This window comes from Myotis daubentonii, chromosome 4 (genome assembly GCF_963259705.1).
Source record: "Myotis daubentonii chromosome 4, mMyoDau2.1, whole genome shotgun sequence".
NCBI lineage: Eukaryota > Metazoa > Chordata > Mammalia > Chiroptera > Vespertilionidae > Myotis > Myotis daubentonii.
This window is the reverse complement of record NC_081843.1, coordinates 73,032,302-73,053,836: the sequence shown is the minus strand read 5'-3', so window position 1 is coordinate 73,053,836 and position 21,535 is coordinate 73,032,302. Positions and strand designations below refer to the sequence as shown.

General features: G+C 44.1%; 1 protein-coding gene across 8 annotated transcripts in view; it reads right to left on the bottom strand.

The window, feature by feature from the left end:
- SERINC5 (serine incorporator 5) overlaps window positions 1-21,535 on the bottom strand; it is a 102,292-nt gene that overhangs the window by 27,627 nt on the left and 53,130 nt on the right. For all 8 annotated transcript variants that reach the window (XR_009452640.1, XR_009452639.1, XM_059694225.1 and 5 more), the window contains 3 exons: window positions 7,581-7,759; window positions 7,014-7,096; window positions 5,469-5,562 (listed from right to left, as the gene is read on the bottom strand). Coding sequence is in view for 6 of the 8 variants with exons in the window: in XM_059694225.1 (XP_059550208.1) it covers window positions 5,469-5,562; window positions 7,014-7,096; window positions 7,581-7,759 (356 nt within the window). In the remaining 2 variants the exon portion in view is untranslated. The remainder of the gene's footprint in view (window positions 1-5,468; window positions 5,563-7,013; window positions 7,097-7,580; window positions 7,760-21,535) is intronic.

The window sequence follows — 21,535 nt, the reverse complement described above, 5'->3', positions numbered from 1 at the left end:
AGGCCTGGGCAAGGGGACCATCATATCCCCCCAACCCCCGGCTCCGCCCCACAACCAGGCCTGACGCCTCTGACCCAGGCTTCAGGCCTGGGCAAGGGGACCATCATATCCCCCCAATCCCCGGCTCCGCCCCCCACCCAGGCCTGATGCCTCGGCCAGAGGAGTTGACCCTCATCACCCTCCGATCACCAATCACCGGATCGGCCCCTTGACCAGGCCTGAGGCCTCCGGCAGAGGTGTCAGGCCTGGGCAGGGGACCCCCAGCTCCCCGCGGTTGCAGGCTCCGCCCCTGCCCAGGCCTAACGCCTCTGGCCTAGGCGTCCGGCCCGGGCAGCAGGGACCCGCAGCTGCAGCAGCCCCACGATCATGGGCTCCGCTTTAGGCCCAGGCAAGGGACCCCTAGCTCCCGGGACTGCCAGCTTCGACCGTGCCCAGCTCCCATTGCTGGCTCCACCCCTACTTCCTGCTATCACTGGCCAGGGTGGCAAAGGTGCCTGATTCTCCAATCATGGCTGGGGGGCAGGGCAAAGGCGGCCCCAGGGCCGCCTTTGCCCTGCCCCCCAGCTCTTAGCTCCCCCCTGGGTTTCCAATCACTGTCAGTGGTAGGGGGCTTCTTCCTGCTTTCCCTTTCACCTCCCTGCATTGTGCCTACATATGCAAATTAACCGCCATCTTGTTGGCAGTTAACTGCCAATCTTAGTTGGCAGTTAATTTGCATATAGCCCTGATTAGCCAATGAAAAGGGTAGCGTCGTACGCCAATTACCATTTTTCTCTTTTATTAGTGTAGATATGAAGGACTTTCTTACAGTTAATTTATACTTAATTTCCAGTTTAATCTTCAACCCTAACCTCTCCTCTCAACTCCAGTCTCATAATATCCAACTGTTCAGCATCCTCACTTGGAAGTCTAATCAGCAAGTCCAACTTAACAGGTCCCGAGTAACTTCCCAATGTTCAGACCTCCACCCCTAAACCTGCTCTTATTTGATCTTGCCAACCTCAGAAAATGGCAAGTCCATTCTACCCCTTGTGTGTCTGTGTGTGTGGGGGGGGGAGGAGGGGGGGGGCGCGGAGGAGGTGCGGGGGGGCGGTGGTGATGGGAGGTATTAAAGGAAAGAACTGCAGCGGCTCTGTCTTTCTCCCCCTGCTGCTCTCCACTCCCCTACTGCCATGCCATCACCAGCAGCAAATTCTGCTAGTTTCAACCTCAGAATGTCAGAATCTGACTGCTGCTAACATCTGGCTCCAAGCTACCTCAGCTCTCACCTGGATTATCTCCCACTGGCCTCCTTACTTGCACCTCCAATTTCCTCTAATCTTTAGATTAGATTAGATTATGTCCCTCCAGTGCCCTTCTACTTTATTTTTTATCCTCATTGGAGGATATGTTTTTATTGATTTTAGAGAGAAGTATTGATGTGAGAGAGAAACCTCAAGCAGTTGCCTCCTGTACACTCCCTGACTGGTGATGGAACCCACAACCTTTCTGTGTACAGGATAACACTACAACCAACTGAGCCACCTGGCTAGGGCCAGTCCCCTTCTATTCAGGAAGCCTTACCCTGCCCCGGCTCTCCCCAGCTCCCACACCAGCTTTCTTTTTCTCCAGGGCACTTTTCACCATTGCACCCATTACTTATTTGCTTGACTAATCAAGTTGATTATCTCTCCTCCCCTCCAGAGGAACGTAAGCTCCACAGAGCAGGACATGGTTGTGCTCACTGCTGTTCTACTGTGGAGGGGCTGGCAAGTAGCAGGGACTTGGTGCAAGGCCCATTGATGCTAAAAATAACTATGCAGCAATGTTAGCAGAGTGATGCGGCTCCAGATCCAGTGGGCCCCCTGATGACATCTTGTTTTCACAAACACCTCTAATAAGTGCAGTGACTTATCTTTACAGTGTTGGTGCTGCCACGCAGTCACATTCCTTGTGAATCAATGCTAAATGAGGAGCACTTGAGATGAGAACAGGACCAGGCAGCAGAGCCGAGGGCACGGTCACAGCAGCAAGCAGGTACCAGGTGGGGAGTTAGCTGGGTTCAGGCTTGGGGTTGGGGTTGGGTCAGTAAACTAAACAACATAGATTGAAAATACAGAAAATGGGTCTTTGTCAGAAATACCTGAATATACCATCTACTTTTTATTTCAGTTTTGATACAGAATTGACCCTTCTATTCACAAAATTTCAGCTAGGAATTACTGAAAACAAGACAAAAGGCCCCAGATGAAGTATTTATGCTAAGACACCAAACCAAGACGCCTAATTACAGTGTGGCTTTCCCAGAAATAAGGACCTTAAACCAGTCCATCAGGAAGCACCCAGTGAACACTATTAGGGAATCTGCCTGAGGGACCCTGACATCCCCAGAGGAGGTGGCCCTACAGTGACCCACCCCCTCTCCCTTGTGTAACTTCCTTGTTCCTGCTCCCTTCTGCTTATAATGGTCTCATTCTGCACAGATCCTTGGAGCTCCTTTTTATCTGCTAGCCTGGATGTTAGCCAATTCAAATCAATTTTCTGCTCAAATAAACTCTAAAACGTTTTTAATATGCCTCAGTTTATCTTTTAACAAAAGAACAAAAACACACTAAACATCTAGTCCAAACACATCATTTTACAAGTGTACAAACTAAGGTCACAGAGGCCAAGAGACCTGCCTACAGTGAAAAGCCAGAGAGTGAGGGACTTTACAATCCGCACTCTCCTGGTTTCCAGGCCATAACCTCTCTCTCCCACTGCCTGTGCGGCCTTCTCCTTCTCAACATCTTTACAAAAAGAAAACGAAGGGGAAAGTACTTTAGTTGCTCCATGAAGAGTGATATGAGTAGTCTATTTTCTAGACCAGGGGTGGGCAAACTTTTTGACTCGAGGGCCACAATGGGTTCTTACACTGGACTGGAGGGCCGCGGAACAAAAGCATGGATGGAGTCTTTTTTTTTTTTTAGTTTTATTCATTTCAAATGGGCCCGCGGGCAGTAGTTTGCCCACGGCTGTTCTAGACTAACCTTGTAAGCAAGAGACTGCTTAAAAACACAGCAAAAACTCTAAAAAAACCTCTATTTTTATGTAAATGAGTTTACATAAAAATAAAAATTAGTGAGCTTCCTAGCTTAATCCTAATTTTAGGCAAACCATCCAACCAACTATAAATATGTTGACAAAGGGGTTCTGTTGGGATATTGGCCTCAAAGCCGGGACAACAGCAACATCATTGTTGCAAAGCTTTTAAGCCATTCTTATTGAGTGGTTTCTGGAAAGTTTTTAAAGCAACAAAACTCTTCCAAAAAGCCTGTTAAAAGTTGGCATCAATAACCAATCCCAGAAAATGGCTTCAGCATCAATCAAAACATTAAGATCAAAGTGAAGAAGTACAAGTATTCTCAAGAGAACATGGTATTTAGTGGGCAAAGCTGGTACTCAGTATCAGAGATGTTAATATTTTACCAGGAAGTTCCTTATTTGAAGAATATTTGTGAAAATTTTAGGAGAACTTTCGAATGACACATTCTAATAAGGAATTCAGAGTGAAAGTACAGTAAAACTTATCATGGAAAGAGTGATATGTAATCAATTAAAATGCATTTCCAATTTATTGTGCACAACTAAGAAAATCAGGGTCACATAAAATTATAGTCACTCATTTGACTTATCTCTAGGAAAACTTTGCTGCCTCAAAATAAGATGGAGTAGAGACCTCAAACATAAACTACTAGGTTTCAGGGATGACTCAAAAAGCAGAACAGCATGCCTAGCTGGTTTGGAACAGTGGATAGAGCATCGGCCTGTGGACTGAAGGGTCCTGGGTTCGATTCCAGTCAAAGGCACATGCCTGGGTTGCGGGCTCAATCTCCAGTGGGGGGCGTGCAGGAGGCAGCCTATCAGTGATTCTCATCATTGATGTTTCTATCTCTCCCTCTCCCTTCCTCTCTGAGATCAATAAAAAATATTTTCTTTTAATAAAAAGCAGGAAAGCATGCACAAACTTACATATGAGCACTTCTCAGAACTAGAAATTTTTTCTATCTTAGAGATTAAGACTTGAAAAATACCAAAACATATCTGTATTGATACTTGTATGGCTATTCGATGTGCTGTCAACATTTTAGAAACTGGCCATAAGCATTTGCATACATACTCCAATATTTCCCAAATAATAAAATGATTGCCCTGGCCAGGCAGCTCAGTTGGTTAGAGTGTTATCCCAATATGCCAAGGTTGTGGGTTTGATCCCCGGTCAGGGAACATACAAGAATCAACCAATGAATGCATAAACAAGTGGAACAACAAGTTAATGTTTTTTTCTTTCTGTCTCTAAAATCAGTAATAAAAATTTTAAAAAGTAGCCATGCTTTAAAAATAATAATAATAAAATAACACTATCTTTTCACTCATACATCTCATGATTTGATCTTTTAAAAGTAGCAAAATAAACCAGCAATGAATACTACCAACCTGAGAACTATAATCAGAATGAAAAGTATTTTGAGAGAATATGGAAGTATATTTTGTTTTGTCCAAAATAAAATTCACATTCATATAACAATTTTATTCACATACCCTCCCACCCCCCCACCCCAACCCCACCCCCCGCAAGATGATTTTCTGATGCCTACAAAATCAACAAAATAACAAAAGCCTTACTGGGCGAAAAGGCAGTAATTGTCATTCATCTTTTGTACGTAAAGTAAGACAGAGAGTCTATGTGCTTTGTCCAGAGTCACAAAGAGTCAACTTGGCCTTAGGACTCAGGGGGCTGGACCCTTGTCTGGCCGCCATTTCCTCAATGTAGCTCAGCAAGAATAAAACCCAGTTATTAATAGTCTGGCATTTCCCACTTATCCTGGGATATGAATTCCACTTTCAAGGCACATAGGAAGAGTCTGTGTTTTTCAAATGCAGGATGGCTTTCTAAGGTGGCACAACACATCTTCCTGACGAAGGGGTCCTTTTACGCTTACGCAGTGGTGAACAAACAAAAACTTTTTTTAAAGGAGAGAACTATTCCATCACATCTTCTTTGCAGGAAGGGAACCTCTAGCTCCAAAGTATTTTTTTTCTCTCTCCTAAGGTTGGAAGCCTAAGACGAAGCCTGCCCAAGTTTTCAACACAACCACAGAACTGGGGCCAGAAGGTGCCAACCCAATGGGGTGGAGTGTGGCCAAGTCACACTGTTGGTTGACTTAGAGCCCAAATGAGAGCGGGCAGGCAAAAAGAGCCAAAAGGTGAAAAGAAATGAAGTAGGAGAAAGAAAGGCAGAAAGAATCGACAAATTGTATGGGGGAGAAGTAAATGAACAAATCCAAAGAGCAAGAGAGAAGGGAGAATGCCGGCAAAACTGTCCCTGTGGTAGGCAGGCTCTGATCCCTGCCAGTGAACTCAGAGAGAGCCTTTGTCAGCGCTGTACGGTGGGCAGAGTCTGAGTCAATGAGTGAGTTTACTTGGAAGCTTTCCAAACGGGCACATACCAGTTCTTGTTCCATTTATGTGCGAACTCCACGAGCAGGATGAGCTGGATGCCTATAAACAGGAAGGCTCCGATGGCTCCCACATAGCGCCAGACTGCAAAAGAAGGCCACCCAGAAGGAGGTGACACGACTGTTCCCAGTGTTCGCTCAAAGAGAGTCATGACTACCGCCCATTGTTACTACCTGCTCACTGTACCCGCAACACGTTTAATTCCACACAAGCGTAGTCTTATTAGGCCACTTTACAGATGAGAAAAACTTGAGAGTCTACCGAAGGTGACAAGGTCCCTTAGCCAGTAATGGGTGTCACCGGATGTGAACACAGACAGTCTGGCTCTGGTGCATCCAAGCTTAACCTCCCTGCGACAACTGCCAGATATCCCAACAGACGTAGTAATTCATAAAGTCAACACGGCCCACAACTTAAAAGTAAAAACACACATTGCCAGAAAAATCAAGGGTTCTAATTTTATTGGATAGGGAGGCACCAGTGTCTAGGAAGAAAATGAGGCTCAGACTTGGGGACCACGGACTCAGATTCTGCTTCGGGCTCTGTCACAAAGGCGCCCTAACACTGGACGAGCCAAGTCACATCCCTGGGTTACAGCCTGTCTATAATAATGACTGGGCTGGACTAGAGGATGCTAGGTCCCTTCCCGTTCTAAAGATATTATTCTAACACATAATATTCTAACGTCTGTGGGGAAGAGAAAACCAACTAACAAGCATTTTAGGTAAAGATAAGGCGTGGATGTAATTTCCTTGAGGAGGACATAAAATCAGTGTGATCTTGAAAAAGCTGGACCTTCTTCATAGGTGACTCTTTGAGGGTCTGTAGCTGTTCCTCATGCACTGACACAATGTGAATACTTTCACCATCTTAGCTAGGAAAGTGAATTCATGTGGGTTGAACAGTACTTGAACCACTGAAATTCAGACCTCCCTAACTCATATGAATAAGGGCTATGATGAAAGGCTTCGTATTAAATTGTTTTTGGTAGTTCCATCAATAAGGAACACAATCCAGTGTTATGCAGCTTCACGTAAGGAAAGTTTAGAAATGGACTGGGGGTTGCCTCTCTCATCCCATTAGAGCTGCAGCAGGTTTAAAGCGCTAAGAAGCCTGTGTTCGGAGCCCTGGCTTTTCCGAGCCACAATCAGAAAGAACAAGGTCCCAGGGCCTCTTCAAACATGGCTGGTAGTGTCAGGCTGACTTACTACACTGATCTTCACACAAATTTTAAGTGCTTCATTTTCCCTTCGTGCCCAGAACCTTACAATTATCATTTTAATTCTACAGCCTGCTGAGTAACTAAAGGTCCTCCCACAGCCTGCCAGGAGGGGAGGGAGTGGGAAGGGACAAGGAGGAGGGGAACGGAGGGGGATAGGGAGTAGGGAGAGTGGATAAAGTGTGGGCAGGTCAGGATTTTTTTTTTTTAAGCCACAAGAAAGTCAGTAATTCAAAATATCAAAGGCACCCTGGACTGTGCTTTTAACAACTTCACAAAATGGGTAAAAACGTAATGAACAGAAACTCATTTGTACCATTCAGAAAGGTCTCCTGGTCTGGAATGAAGAAAGCGCCTGAGCACATGGCCACCAGAAGCAGGAGCTTGAAGAACCAAAAGCTAGAAAGAAAAAAGAAAAAGAAAAAAAGAGGAAATATATTTAAATGATATTCAGTGAAGGACAAAAGACCTCTTAGAAGGTAAGCACGTCCAGCCATGGTTCTGCCCTTGGCACTGTGCTCTCCAAATCGAGGGGAAGTAATTAAGTGACTGGAGACTGCCTTTTCCCAACATCAGACAGGCTCGGCGTGGCCTCTGGTTGTGCAAAGCACCATTTTGTTGCAGGGGTGGAAGTGACCCGGGGAAAGGTCTTGGTACAAGAAATTAACTCTTGTCTTCACTGCCTTTCTCATTATGGTACCAGTGCTACAAATGGGATCCTAGCTCTTCGGCCACTGTGCGGTGACAAGTGTTAGGTCCCACCTTCCCAAAACCAGTGTCAGCAATTTAAGCGGAGGGAGAGCAGTCAGAGGTCCGACGGTTACAAGTGGTCCTAGATTACATTCTGAATAGAAGACCAGGGAAGCGAATGCTGGAGACTTGCCCATTGTGAATGTAGGCTCTGCAGCTTTTGCTGTTGTTGATATTTAAGGTCAGGAGGCAGAAGATAAAGAAGAAACAGGCCATTCCAAAGCAGACTCTATACACCGCAGAATACCCCACCAGCTTCTCACAGGTGTCACCAGCTTTAATGCCTTTACAAATGTCTTCGTAAAAAGGAATCTGAGGAAAAAGAGAAAAGAGTCACCTGTTAGAACTGGGTACAGGGGCTGTTGTGCAGTGCTCCTTCCGCCTACACATCCAAGTCCCATGTGGAAATGCACAGACACTGGGAAGAAGGCCCTCTTCCAAAGGCTTTCTCTTAGTTTCCTCTGAATCTTTTTTAAAGATTCAGTGCTCATGATGTACCACTCAGCCTTTACTTCCCCAAATGAATGTGGAAATCCAGCATCAGAATTTTTAATACATGGATATATTTTTCTTGAAATGCATAAATGTATAGCAAAAAAGTGAGAGATTTCTTTCATTCCCACCCCAAAATGTCCTTTCCTCAGGAAAGTTAACAATTTGGTGACTATTTTTATTAGTTTACATACATAAATGTGTGTGTACACATGTATGTATACATACCCCATACTTATACACAGCACACATACATACATACATACACTATATAGCACCATATACATTTCTCTCTCTCTCTCTCTCTCTCTCTCTCTCTCTCTCTCTCTCTCTCACACACACACACACACACACACACACACAGAAACAGCTTTATTAAGTAAAAGAGTATATATTATTGTGTAACTTTTTTTTCCTAATTAACAATAAGCTGTGGAGATCTTTCCCTATCCTATCTAATAAAAGACAAAAAGGGTAATTGACCATACCTTTGCTACGCTTCCCATTGGCTAATCAGTGCCATATGCAAATTAGCCACCATCAAAGATGGCAGCTAATTTGCATACTGCAGGCAGGGCTGGCCAGCGCCAGACACCATCCGGGCCCCATGTGCAGCCCTGGGCGGCCGGGCTTAGGCGGGGCGATCGCGTCACCTAAGCCCCGCCCCAGCCGGGACCCCCCTGTGCCGCCTAAGCCCTGTGCACCTAAGCCCCACCCACAGCCGGGACCCCATGGCGATCCCAGAACAGGCAAGTGCGGGAGGGCGGAGGGCCCCCAGGTGGGCCTGCTCCTGGGATCGCCATGGCAAACCCAGAGCAGGAAAGTTCCCCACACGCAGCACCCAGCAGGGCCTGCCCCGGGTCTCTGCAGTGATCCGGTGATCCATGAGCAGGAAAGCGCAGCCTGCAGGCAACACCCCACCCTGGCCATAGCTCAAGGAAGAGAAAAACACGCAGTGGAGGCCAGGAGCCTGAGAGATCAACACAGAGGGGCGCCTGCTCCAAGCCTCCACGGTGTGGGTGGGGGCAGGCCCCCAGCGGACACACACACACACACACACACACACACACACACACACAGGACGCCTGCTCTGAGCCTCTGCTGCCAGACTATGGCCGTCAGTAGGGCATCCGGACTCTGAGAGGGGCAGGCTGGGCTGAGGGAACCCCACCCCCCAGTGCACGAATTCCGTGCACTGGGCCTCTAGTTAATACATACAAGCACACCTTTTTAACCACCATATTATCTTTTAGAGTAAGGCTAGATTAAAACTGATAAGCATTCCCACACTGATCGTGGTGGGACGGGCTCTTGTTTTGCTATCACAGACACTGGTTCAATAACACTGCTGCGCATGCCTCATGGCACACGTGCCATTATTTATGTAAAATAGACGCCAGATCCACAAATGGAATCAGTGAGTCAAGTAATATCAACATTTAAAATTTTGAAGAGATAAAGTGAAATCACACTTTCAAAGGCTGCACCAGTTTATATCCCACCAGAACTATCTGAGCCTGCTCAGGTTACCAACCTGAACACCCAATTTAAAGGTAAAAAAAACAGCCCTAGGCGGTGCGGCTCAGTGGATAGAGTGTCAGCTTGCAGACTGAAGAGTTCCAGGTTCAATTCTGGTCAGGGGCACATGCTCGGATTGTGGGCTGGGTGCCCAGTAGGAGGCATGGTGTGCAGGGGGCGGCCGATCAATGATTCTCTCTCATCATTGACGTTTCTGTATCTCTTTCCCTCTCCCTTGCTCTCTGAAATCAGTAAAAATCTATTTTATAAAATAAAATAAAGGTAAAAAACACTATCCTGTCTCAATGTCCATTTTCCTCATTACTAGTAAGGTTCACTTTTTTTTCATAAATTTATGGCCATCTGTATTTTTCTTTGTGAATTGGGTGTTAAGTTTTTTCCTGATCCACTGGAGCTATTTATGCATATTAATCTTCTGATGAATGTTGGCAATGGTTTATTCTAGCCCCATTAGAAGGTTTCAAAGTAAAACCTATTTATATTATCAGAACTGAAATCTTATATAACGAGAACAAGAAGTACATTTCTATGAACATAGAACATTAAGGATTTAGTCAGTAATTTAAAAACGTATTTATCAACATCAAAGCTGAACATTCTTCAGAACAGAAAAAAAGCTGAAAACACAGTATAGCTGTAATTCACAAGACAAAAGATAACACAGAGGGGAAAAATGACACAAGCTGGAGATAAAATTGAAGCATGATAATTTAGTTTCTTCCCCAGGAAAGATCTTAAAGAAACACTAATAACTGCGGCTATTAAGATTCCCATAAACAAAAGGAAGACTAAACTTAATTGGAGGTCATCTTCCTGACTGGATTCCCTCACCTCAGAAAAGGCCTGTAGCCATGACTATACCTGAATCTCAAACACGTTTTTCCTAAACAAAACATATTTTTCAAAACTACTGCCTCAGGCAAAAATGCATGAAAGATTTCATAAAGAAATATCAAAGGTTTTGTAGTCAGCAAATTTTCTTTAGATCAGGGCAAGATGTAAATGCATAAAAAGACACTACTGTATTTTTGACCAGGCTATCAAACAAAGTAGCACACATGTAGGGTTGCCAGAATGTCTAGGTAAATTTAAATTCCAGATAAATAATGACTGATTGTTTTATTTGTACAGCATTTATTGCTGTGTAATATTCATTCAAATCTTTTCTTCCCTTCCTTCTCTCTTCCACTCTCTCAGCAAAGCTAATTTCTCACACACACCTCAACCACCTGCAACACTTTCATCTACACCAGCCCATCTTTCAACTCCAGCTCTTTTCTACCTCCTGCCTCAAACCAACTTCTCTCCTTCTTCTAAAATCCATTTTAAGAAGCATGCTAATGCCATCCAATCATCCCCCACAAATGCCCTCCCGTGTTGATTCCCAGAGGCCCTTAGGCTCATCAAAGGGTGAGTATGTGGCATGGCATATTTCATCCAAAATAAAAGTAGGTAAACAACCCCTGCTCCAAATACTAAGGCCTGCTTTATGCTCTGTGGGTGACTCAGTCATGTAGCTTTCGGTAAGTAGTGAGCATTTTTAGGCAAAGAACCTCAAGTTGAACAAGCTGGCAGGATTTAGCAAGGGGAATTTGCTCTGATTAAATATTTGCTGTTCCAAACTCCATTCCAGTTTTGGAAGAAGAAAACATACATCACACACAGATTCCACACTATGGGGTGAAGGAGCTGGGCCTGCTAAGGGTGTTGCCTCTGGGCATCCAAGGACACTGCATCTGTGTTGTTTCTGTACAGACCTGAGGGCCAGTGGCTTCCTCCCAACCCTAAAGGCAATCAAACTGAAAGCCACAGATTACCAGCAAGAATAAACAGCTCACTTCCAACCCTAACTCCACCACTAACTTGGGCAAATTACACACCTTCCTGAGCCTCAATGTCCCTTCTCGTACTATGAAATACTACTGCCACCCTGTATATCTGAAACTAATCTATAATAATAAAAGCGTAATGTGCTAATTAGACTGGACAGCCAGACAACCTTTCAGACGTCCTTCCAGATGTCCTTGTAGACAACCTTCCAGATGAAGCAGCGGCTGCGAGGGCCAAACCCCTTGCACGAATTTCGTCCATCGGGCCTCTAGTATAAAATAATATCGAATGCTAACTGTAATTGAAAAATAAAATAATTTAAAGAAAGAATACTGCCACCCACCTCATGAAGTTGCCCTGAGAATTAAATCAGTTAATCTTTGGAAAGTCCTTGCCATAGTTCCTAATCCATAAAACCCATTAAGTAAACTTTCTTAATTCTGAAGTATTATCTTTTTTTGTAAAAAGAACTTGGAGGAGGGAATCAGGCACCTGACATGAACCACTGACTGACTGGTTGATGCATTCAGATTTACACATGGCGGGAAATGAGCATCTCAGAACTCCACAGATGCTCTCTTCACTTTCCAAAGGATTCATATTGAAAGATACAGTATTCACATACTTGTCTTTTGAAGACCTAGTCACCACCCAAATCATGGAAGAGATGTTAAAAACATCAACACAAGCCGAAACCGGTTTGGCTCAGTGGATAGAGCGTCGGCCTGCGGACTGAAAGGTCCCAGGTTCGATTCCGGTCAAGGGCATGTACCTGGGTTGCGGGCACATCCCCAGTGGGGAGTGTGCAGGAGGCGGCTGGTCGATGTTCCTCTCTCATCGATGTTTCTGACTCTCTATCTCTCTCCTTTCCTCTCTGTAAAAACTCAATAAAATATATTTAAAAAAAACACACACACACAAAAAACATCAACACAAGAATTAAATTCAGCCCGGCCGGTGTGGATCAGCGGTTAAGTGTTGACCTATGAACCACGAGATCATGGTTCAAGTCAGGGCACATGCCTGGGTTTCGGGCTCCATCCCCAATGGAGAACATGCATGAGGCAACTGATCAATGATTCTTTCTCATCATTGATATTTCTATCTCTCCCTCTCCCTTCCCTAAGAAATCAATAAAAATGTATTATTATTGCCCTAACCGGTTTGGCTCAGTGGATAGAGCGTTGACCTGTGGACTGAAAGGTCCCAGGTTCGATTCCGGTCAAGGGCATGTACCTTGGTTTCGGGCACATCCCTAGTCGGAGGTGTGCAAGAAGCAGCTGACCAATGTTTCTCTCTCATCAATGTTTCTAACTCTCTATCCCTCTCTCTTCCTCTCTGTAAAAAATCAATAAAATATATTTTAAAAATGTATTATTATTTTTAAAGAATTAAATTCAAAAGGATGGGAATAGGAGAAAATCCACATAATTTGTGCACATAGGAGAAATTAGAGTTAGGCCCCATAACCAACTTTTTTTTTTTTAAATATATTTTATTGATTTTTCACAGAGAGGAAGGGAGAGAGACAGAGAGTTAGAAACATCAATCAGCTGCCTCCTGCACATCTCCTACTGGGGATGTGCCCGCAACCCAGGTACATGCCCTTGACCGGGATCGAACCTGGGACCTTTCAGTCCGCAGGGCGATGCTCCATCCACTGAGCCAAACCGGTTTTGGCCCCATAACCAACTTTTATCTCAGGCAAATAAATATGGAAATGGAGAAGAGGAAAATGACAATCATGTTCCCATAATATCAAAGTATAATTTGGGAGAGATGAGAATATGGCATATTAACAAAGTCAACAATTCTTACATTCCATATCAAATTTCTAGGGCACTGAATGAAACTAAGATGCAAAGAAAGCTTTGGGCAGCTCAAACCCCCAAAAGATTAGACTTGACCATTACCTTTAACCTCATGATTCTGAGGGCCCCCGATTCTAGTACTGAGGACCAGAACATGTCAGGCATTTAAGTTTCTGGTCATAAAAACTAGAAGAACTAGATCTGTATGTTCTGTTTAATATTCCTTATTTGAAAATGAATTTCAGAACCAAGAGCCTCTCCCAGTCTGTCTGCCTCCCCGCTTTCTGATATTCTACTTGTCCTCAAACTTTCTAAGACAATACATTTTTCTCTGTGGGTCCATGACAGTGATGTCTGTCTGTTACCCACCAATGGACAGAAGCTGTGAAATGGGAATGCTAACATCAGCTTCCATCCTCCCGCAGACAGCTTCTAGGCAACCAAGGCTCATTTCCCAATAACATTATCTTTGAGGCCCTTTGTGGGATGTGAGGACTATTTAAAAAACAGTAACAACCCATCCTTGCTTCTCTTTTGTTTGGGTTTCTAAACATTTTGAAGAGAAAAGTCTACATTGTGTCATTATTAAAACCATAGGAGGAACAAAAATTCCTCACGCTGGTTTTATTTGACCCTGACACCTCTGAAATCAGGAACTCAATGCCCCATGCAGTTGCTCCTCCCAATCTTGGAAGCAGGCCCCTCCACCATGGGGATCAAACGGCCACAATATGATTAGACAGTCAGGAAACAATTCTAATCAAACTTGAAATAACAAGCTTTCATTCTGAACAAAACAATTCACCGAGGGCTGACTCATTATGGTGGTGAGAAGGGCTCTCCCACAGAAGGGGACCAGGGATCTGCTAATGTCAGCCTCTGTTCTGAGAATTTGGTAACATCAAAGGCGGAATGCACAAAGAAGAACCACACCACTTACTGATCTTGAAGGAGAACTGAGAGTCAATTTCAATGAAAACTTATGAACTGTTCAAAGAGGCAACAGCACTGGGGGCTGGGGGCCATGGAATGGATAGATCCTGTCTGCTGATTTGATGTGGCCTATCCAGGTATGGGCTTTGTGTTAGCGGGAAAATATGATTATTCCCCACTCCCACCCCCACCCACAGAACATGGTTTAATGAAGGACATTGTGCTGCCCTGAAAGAAACAAGGCCTGCTGAAGGATGCCACTTAAACAGAGATGCTGAGGTTTCTATAACAGGAGGACTGAATGTCTCAACAGACAAAGCTTTCTATTTATTTGGACCGCTTAATCAAACAAAAGACAGTGAGCCCCAAATCAGCTCTTGTGAATGTATAAGCCTGGCATACAGTGGTGTCGTATGTGCAAATTCAACGATGTGCCATGACTGTCTTCTGTAAATATTTTTTTAAACCCAGTGAAATTATTATGTACTATACAGTACACATAATACACTTGAACATATAGGATAGCAAGAGTTTGACCATTCACATCTGCTGTATTACAGGTATTATTCTAGGTTGTGGGGATACAAGCAGTGAATAAAACAAGTTAAGAAAATCCATGCTAACAGGGAGCCAACTTTTAGTGAAATGCTATACCCGCAAAACATGGGTGCTCTACTTCATGGATACTTCAAGCATTTTCATGGTTAATTTTCACTATTCATTATTTTTCACCATAGGTAGGGCATGAGAATCTAATAACCCCCAAAAGATTAGACTTGACCATTACCTTTACCTCATGATTCTGAGGGCCCTTGATTCTAGTACTGAGGACCAGAACATGTCAGGCATTTAGGTTTCTGGCCCAGCATCTTTCCCATTTTACCATTTATTAGACTTAGAATTGGGGGTACCCAGCAACAAGAAAACTAAAATACACTTATTTTCTCCATTCCTACTTCTTCCTGATCACCAAAAGGCTTGGTTTGGCTACATAAGTCGAATACTAATTATCTATACCTGAGAATGCTCTCAAAAGGCCACACAGAATAAGACATACATACTGTTAAACACATCATGCTAAATATATTGCTACATTATTCTTGCCTAATCCACCCAGTGTGTGATTCATGCAGCCCAGTTAACTGCAACTTAAGCAAATATTATGGTATCCTCAGCACAAAGATTAGGCCATTGAAGTTCCCCCTGTGGTGAGAAGGGGAAAATTTAACTGCATATGACATGCACAGAGCCACTGAAGATCTAACACAGGACTCAGCAAATGACAGCTCCTGCTTATGTAAATAAAGTTTTATTGGAACACAGCCATGCTCATTTGTTGGCACATTGTTTTGGCTGCTTATGCGCTACAATGGCAGAGTTAAGCAGTTGCTAGAGACCACTTGGGCCTCAAAGCCAAAAATGTTTTGTAGCTAGCTCTTCACAGGACAAGCTCGCCCACCCAGGGACCACCAGGAAGACTAGCTAAGAAGTTGTGCAGAACTGCTGAAATATAAATTAGCATCTCAAAGGCAAATGACAACTGGTGATAACTTACTCTACAGATCAAAAGCCAAAGGACCAACAGAGAGCACAGCAGCTCATTTGGATGCCTTCTGAGTGTCCCAACACCCTGCCCTGCCTTCTCCACACCTCAGACTCAATGCTGTCCCCAACTGGAAATTGTGCTTAAGAATCCAACCATACGTCTCCCACATTTTAAAAAAATATATCTTTATTGATTTCAGAGAGGAAGAGAGGAGAGAGAGAGGGAGAGAGAGAAACATCAATAATGAGTGAGAATCATCCATCAGTTGCATACCCCATACTGGGGATCAAGCCCACAACCCAGGCATGTGCCCTGACCGGGGAATCAAACAGTGACCTCCTGGCTCATAGGTCGACCGACGCTCAACCACTAAGCCATGCTGGCCGGGCTCCACATGTCATTTTGAAAGCAGCAAATGAAGTTTTTAATTCCTCTGCCTGTATAAACAGTTTTTTGGAAGGGGCGTGGAGGGAATGGGGGGAGACACGCCTGCAAGTGCCAATGCTTTTTCTGTGGGTCAGAGCCCTCAACAGCTCTGACAGAAAAAAGTCCTCACATCTGTTATGCAAACAGCCTGCGGAACCAAAATTAAAATCCACACTGATGAAAGCCGGCATGTCAAGAGATAATTGTAGACTTATTTTAAGACTGTAGAAACAGCCTCACTGAAATTTAAAAACCACACCCCAAAATAACGAACCCCCTTGGGATTAAGCTCAGCCCTGCTTTAGAGGGATGTAACACACTCCATTCCCTTTTAAAAACCTCCCACCTCACCTCAGCCCCCAGACTCCAGACAAGGAAGGGGAGCAAGCATTCTTGAGTTCTAATATGACCCAATGGTCAACGGAGTGATAGCTCAGCTGACACCACTGTTTCCTATATATAGTCTCTAAAGCAGTTCTCATATGTTCAGTTTTCAAACACAACTGTGTGCACACCCAGTCTAACTTTGTGGGGCTCCTTCTGTATATACAGGGTGGGGCAAAAGTAGTTTTACAGTTCTGAGTACATGAAACACAGTTTGTTCTTGTATTAATATTACTGTATAATTTTCTGTCCAAACAACTATAAACCTACTTCTGCCCCACCCTGCACTTACCACACTGTTCGCATTCTCCCTACCTGAGGTCCCGTTCTAAGAACAAAGGCTATGTGCTACTCAGACCCACATCCCTGTTCTCGACCCATTCCCTAGACAGCCACATAAGCTGACGCCAGGTTGCAGTAAAAGGAAAGAGAGCATATATTTCAAAGGTACTGTTGAAAGGAGAATGGGCAGCTAGTGCTCAAAAATCCAAGCTCCTCAATAATTTGCAAATGGGGTCTGTTACAGGTAAAAGTTATGAGTAAGGAGTTCAGGGTCATGGGCTGTGTTGATTGGTCAGTTATAGGGTTCCATGGTTTTCCTCATGTAATTTATTTCTCCCCTGGCATCACATTGTCATTCTGTTTGGGATCCTTGTTACTGCGGTCAAGAGGTCTTCCTGTTTCCAAACAAACCAGAGTTCTGCAACCCATCTTGGGACTGTCAGTCAGTTCTGTTACCTTCAGAGCAGAAAAACAGATCAATCCATCTTGAGCTTAAAGGGCCACATCCTTTCCTTATGTCACGCAATATATTGCCTGAAACCTGTTTTACAGGAAGATCTCCAGGCTCCTGGACACGGCTGTATTCTTTATTAATCTTTAAATAGAAATCATGACAGCCAGCTCTGGGGGCAAAAGGCCTTTTTCCTTTCATGTTTTAAGTCCTTCTAGCTGGGCTAATAATCAAATCAACAGAGGCAGATTAACAGGAAAAAGTGTACAAAGTCTATTATATGAATGCATATTCAGGGGACGTAAGAATAGAGACCCAAAGTACTGCTGGGTAAAAAAATAAAATAAAATAAAATAAATAATAATAATAATAGAAAAAAAACAAAGTACTGCTGGGTAGCTGAGATTTATATGACATTTCCAAGCTAAGAAGACAGCTGGGTAGGAAAGGTAGGTCCACAGCAAAGGAAAAGCAAAAGTTTGGTGAGCAAATGTTTGCTGACATCTCTGTATGGATGGCCCCGCTGGAACAGATCTTCCATCTACACTCCTTCTAGGAAGTAAAAGGAGAAAGGTTTTTCCTGAGTCTTTTGTTTCCCAATACTCAACCAGCTTAAAATCAATAACCCAAAAGCCATATCTTGGGGGTGGCAAACACTGCTTCCCCTCACAGCAGAGCTAATTTAACACGTTTGACTGGAAGTTAAATGTGAGTAATTTTTATAATGTGTTATTGTTTTTCATCCCAGCACCTCCCAGGGAAGGAAGGAAGGGAGGAAGGGAGGGAGGGAGGGAGGGAGGGAGGGAGGGAGGGATGAATTACATGACTTAAAAGGTTTTTTAAAACATGAACTTGGATTACAGTTTACCCAACTAACACTATCACCTACTTTTGAACTCTGTGTAAAGTATCAAGACTCAACTCGTCACAATATTTGTGTTTCCTGCTCCCAAGCGTTCTGAGGCTACTGTCGCTTAGTTCGTTGTGTGTTGTGGCATTTGTCCATTCCCTCTGGGCCATGTCTGTAACGACAAAACTGTTCATTTCTAACTGTAAGCACCTATCTGTCCTATTTATCAGCAGACACTCCAAGGCCCCATCTGAGGACAGTTGCTTAATAGCTGCTTTTGATGATGACAGGAAAAAAGGGTTAGGAAAACTTCAGTTCTCACATCTTATCTTTCTCCCCCTCCCACAGCCAGACATATCCTGAAACAGAGATCCTGTTAATGTCTGATGCCCCCCACCCCACCCCAGACCCCCAAATGCTTTGGGTAATGGATCCTGCAGACCAAGGACAATAACTATTGTTTCTTGTATTTGGGCTCCTGGCAAGCTCATTATTGCTGGAGAAGGATCAAATCTCTTTGTCTTTGATTCAGACTCAAAACACACACACACACACACACACACACACACACACACACACACACAAAACCTCACAGCGGGATATCCATTAGTTCAAATCCCTGCCTGTAGCACAAAACTATTTCCCACCATCATTACCCAGAATTCACTAGTGCGGAGGGTGAAACCCCAGCAATGAGAGAAGCCAAGGAAGGGAGTGTTGCCGGAACTCTCTTTTCTCCCACGTGGTGTAATGTCTAGATGGGATTTAAACCACAGATAGACTTGCTTGGAAACCCAGGAGGATTGAAGAGGTGGAACCTTCCCACAGGGAAACTCTGATTCAGCCACGATGAGAACCTTCCCTCTGTGTTCTACAGGGACCTTGACGTCGGATGGCCCAAACCCACCTCTAACCTCACTGATACACCTGACACAGGGGAGGAGAACAACGAACTCAGATGCTGTTCAGATAGAGAACTTTTGAAAGGCATTCTGTCTTGGCTGAATTTTAACACAATGCTCCAGAATCAAAGAACTGGGTCAGCAATATAGTATACATGTTTGCTAATTTGACGCTTGCTCTAACATAAAAACATAAAACACCAGCTAAGAATGGAGAGTCTGCTCTAGAGTTCAAAGTCCCATAGCAACACCTGGTGCTAGGTCTCAGGTACACTGTTCTCTGACCGCTCAACCAGTAAACACCAAAGCCAAAACAAGAGCCCGGCTCTCCCGCTTCAGCCTGCACACCTGCCATTCTCTGCTGGGACAAACCACACGGTGTTCTGGACCAAAGTGGAATATTTTTCACTGCTGATGCTTGCTTACTTTAAAAAGGTGATTACACCAAACACAACTCGAAGGCAGGGTGTATTTTACATGCAAAGCCAGCAAATACATAAACTCCAGATTTGTGGTTGCCCCTATTTTCTACCAGACTGAGTCAATTGTCCCTTGAGTCCAGCTTTTGGCTTTCACAACAGGAAGGCGGTGGGGTGTGGTGGGGGAGGGGGATGGAAGATAAGCTAAGAAAGCTGCCAAAGGTGCCAGGTGGTACTGTTTCCAGAAGAAATACTTCTCCCTCACCACGAACTCCAGAAGAAAGATTAGGAATCGGGAGGAAGGATAGCTTTCAGGCTTTTCCTGTTACTTCTATGAATATTTGCACAGCAACCAAACCTAGTCACACAGGCAGAAAAAGCAGCAGTCCTGGGTTCTAATGCCACCTCTACCTCGTGTCAGAGCCTTAGACAAGCCCGCTCCCCGTGCCTGTCAAATGAGGGGCTTGGTTCAGATTATGACTAGATTCTCCCACTTTAAAAAGCTAACGCTCTATTCAAATTATACTCTAAGAGAGATCATTGTTTTCTCTGCTTAACACTGCATGATATTTTCTATCTTTTCACAGGGCAGACCCTCAGCATAAATGTGAGTTGTGTCCCTTTTTTCCCCATTTTTTATCTAACTAGATCCTTAGTAACTCAGTTTTATGTATTTTTTTAATCCTCTGTGACTAGCACAGAGAGGGCTTTCCCACAACCAATACTTACTCTAATGCAGATATATACATATATAGACTAACCAAAGCCAGAAACTAAAGAGCTACCCCAAGAAAACAAGAGAATGAGAGGGGTGGGGGAGTTCTTAAGGCTCAGGCATGGAGGAGATGATCACTTTGTTCTGGTGATGAACAAGATGTGTGTGTGGCCTTGGGACTAGAATGTCTACAAATAGTCTCCTGACTCACTTTCATTTACTTTCACATAATCTGATATTACTACTGCTATGGTACATTAATTTCTCATCATTGCATCTCCTCCTTCCTCCTTCTGGTGAAGACAATGAGACATGTGGCAGTGACAATGACTGAGAAATGCACACCAAAAAAGTAAGTTTATGTGTCATTCCCAGGGTATGAAAATACAGACCGGATTTTCTGAATAAATAGAGAAAAATCCTTGAAGCCCATTTTACTTTTATTCAAAAGACCTAAATCCAGTTAGCAGCCTCAATAGCAACCCCCTTTTCCACTTCGCTGGAAAATATTGGACTTCATGATAAATGTAGAGACTGTGATTAGAATATGTGCTTAAGATTTTAATGGGGGTGAAGTGGGCTCGTAAGCCAGGACAAGAGAAATGGGAAACTGAGACCGGTAAACAGCAGTTTGCAGCCATTTAGTAAGTCCTATCTTCCCTAAACCAAGGACACGTAAGAGTAAGTAGTTTGGCTCTGGCTGGTGTGGCTCAGCTGGTTGGGCAGGTTCGATCCCGGGTAGGGAGCATTTAGGAGGCAGCTGATTGTTCTCATATCGATGTTGCTCTTTCTCTTCCTCTCTCTAAAAATTAATAAAAATATACATTTTTTAAAAAAGAGTAAATAGTTTGCCCTTCTCCTCTCCAACCAGAGAGTAAATAGCTTAAATCACCCTACTCAGGGAGATAGCAGAAATCCAATTAGTACCACTGTCAACCACACCCAAAGACAGATGAAGTTAAGGGAATAAATCTCATTTTGGTACATCAGTATAAAGCTGATAAATATATTAGAAATCCTTCCCTAAGACCTCACCTAAATACACTGCCTTTAAAACTCCCCCAAACTAAGGCCCCAGCATGGCCGGGGTGGCTCAATGGTTGAGTGCTGACCCACGAACCCCCTATACTTGTCCCAAGACCCCCTTTTCTCTGACATCTTAGTGAGCCAAAGAAGCTCAGCCTAGGCTCATTTCCCCACCTAGTCCCTCTCGGATTATCCTTGCTACACTGTCCTCAGCTTTAATAAATGCCCTCTAACATTCACCTGGACTCATGTTGTGAAATTTTTCCTACACAAGTCAAGAACCCACACACCACCGGCCAGCCCTAGGCAGATCCCTGCAGGGCCAGGTCCCGTTTCCAGTAACAGGGAGAGGGCTAGGTGATGGATTTAACTTGGGGAAGGAGGGGTCTCATTTAGATTCAAGTTGGGGTCCCACCTCCACCCTACATTAGTCCCGACGTTGAGTGATCCATAGAGCCCAGTGCACCACAGTGATCAGGACA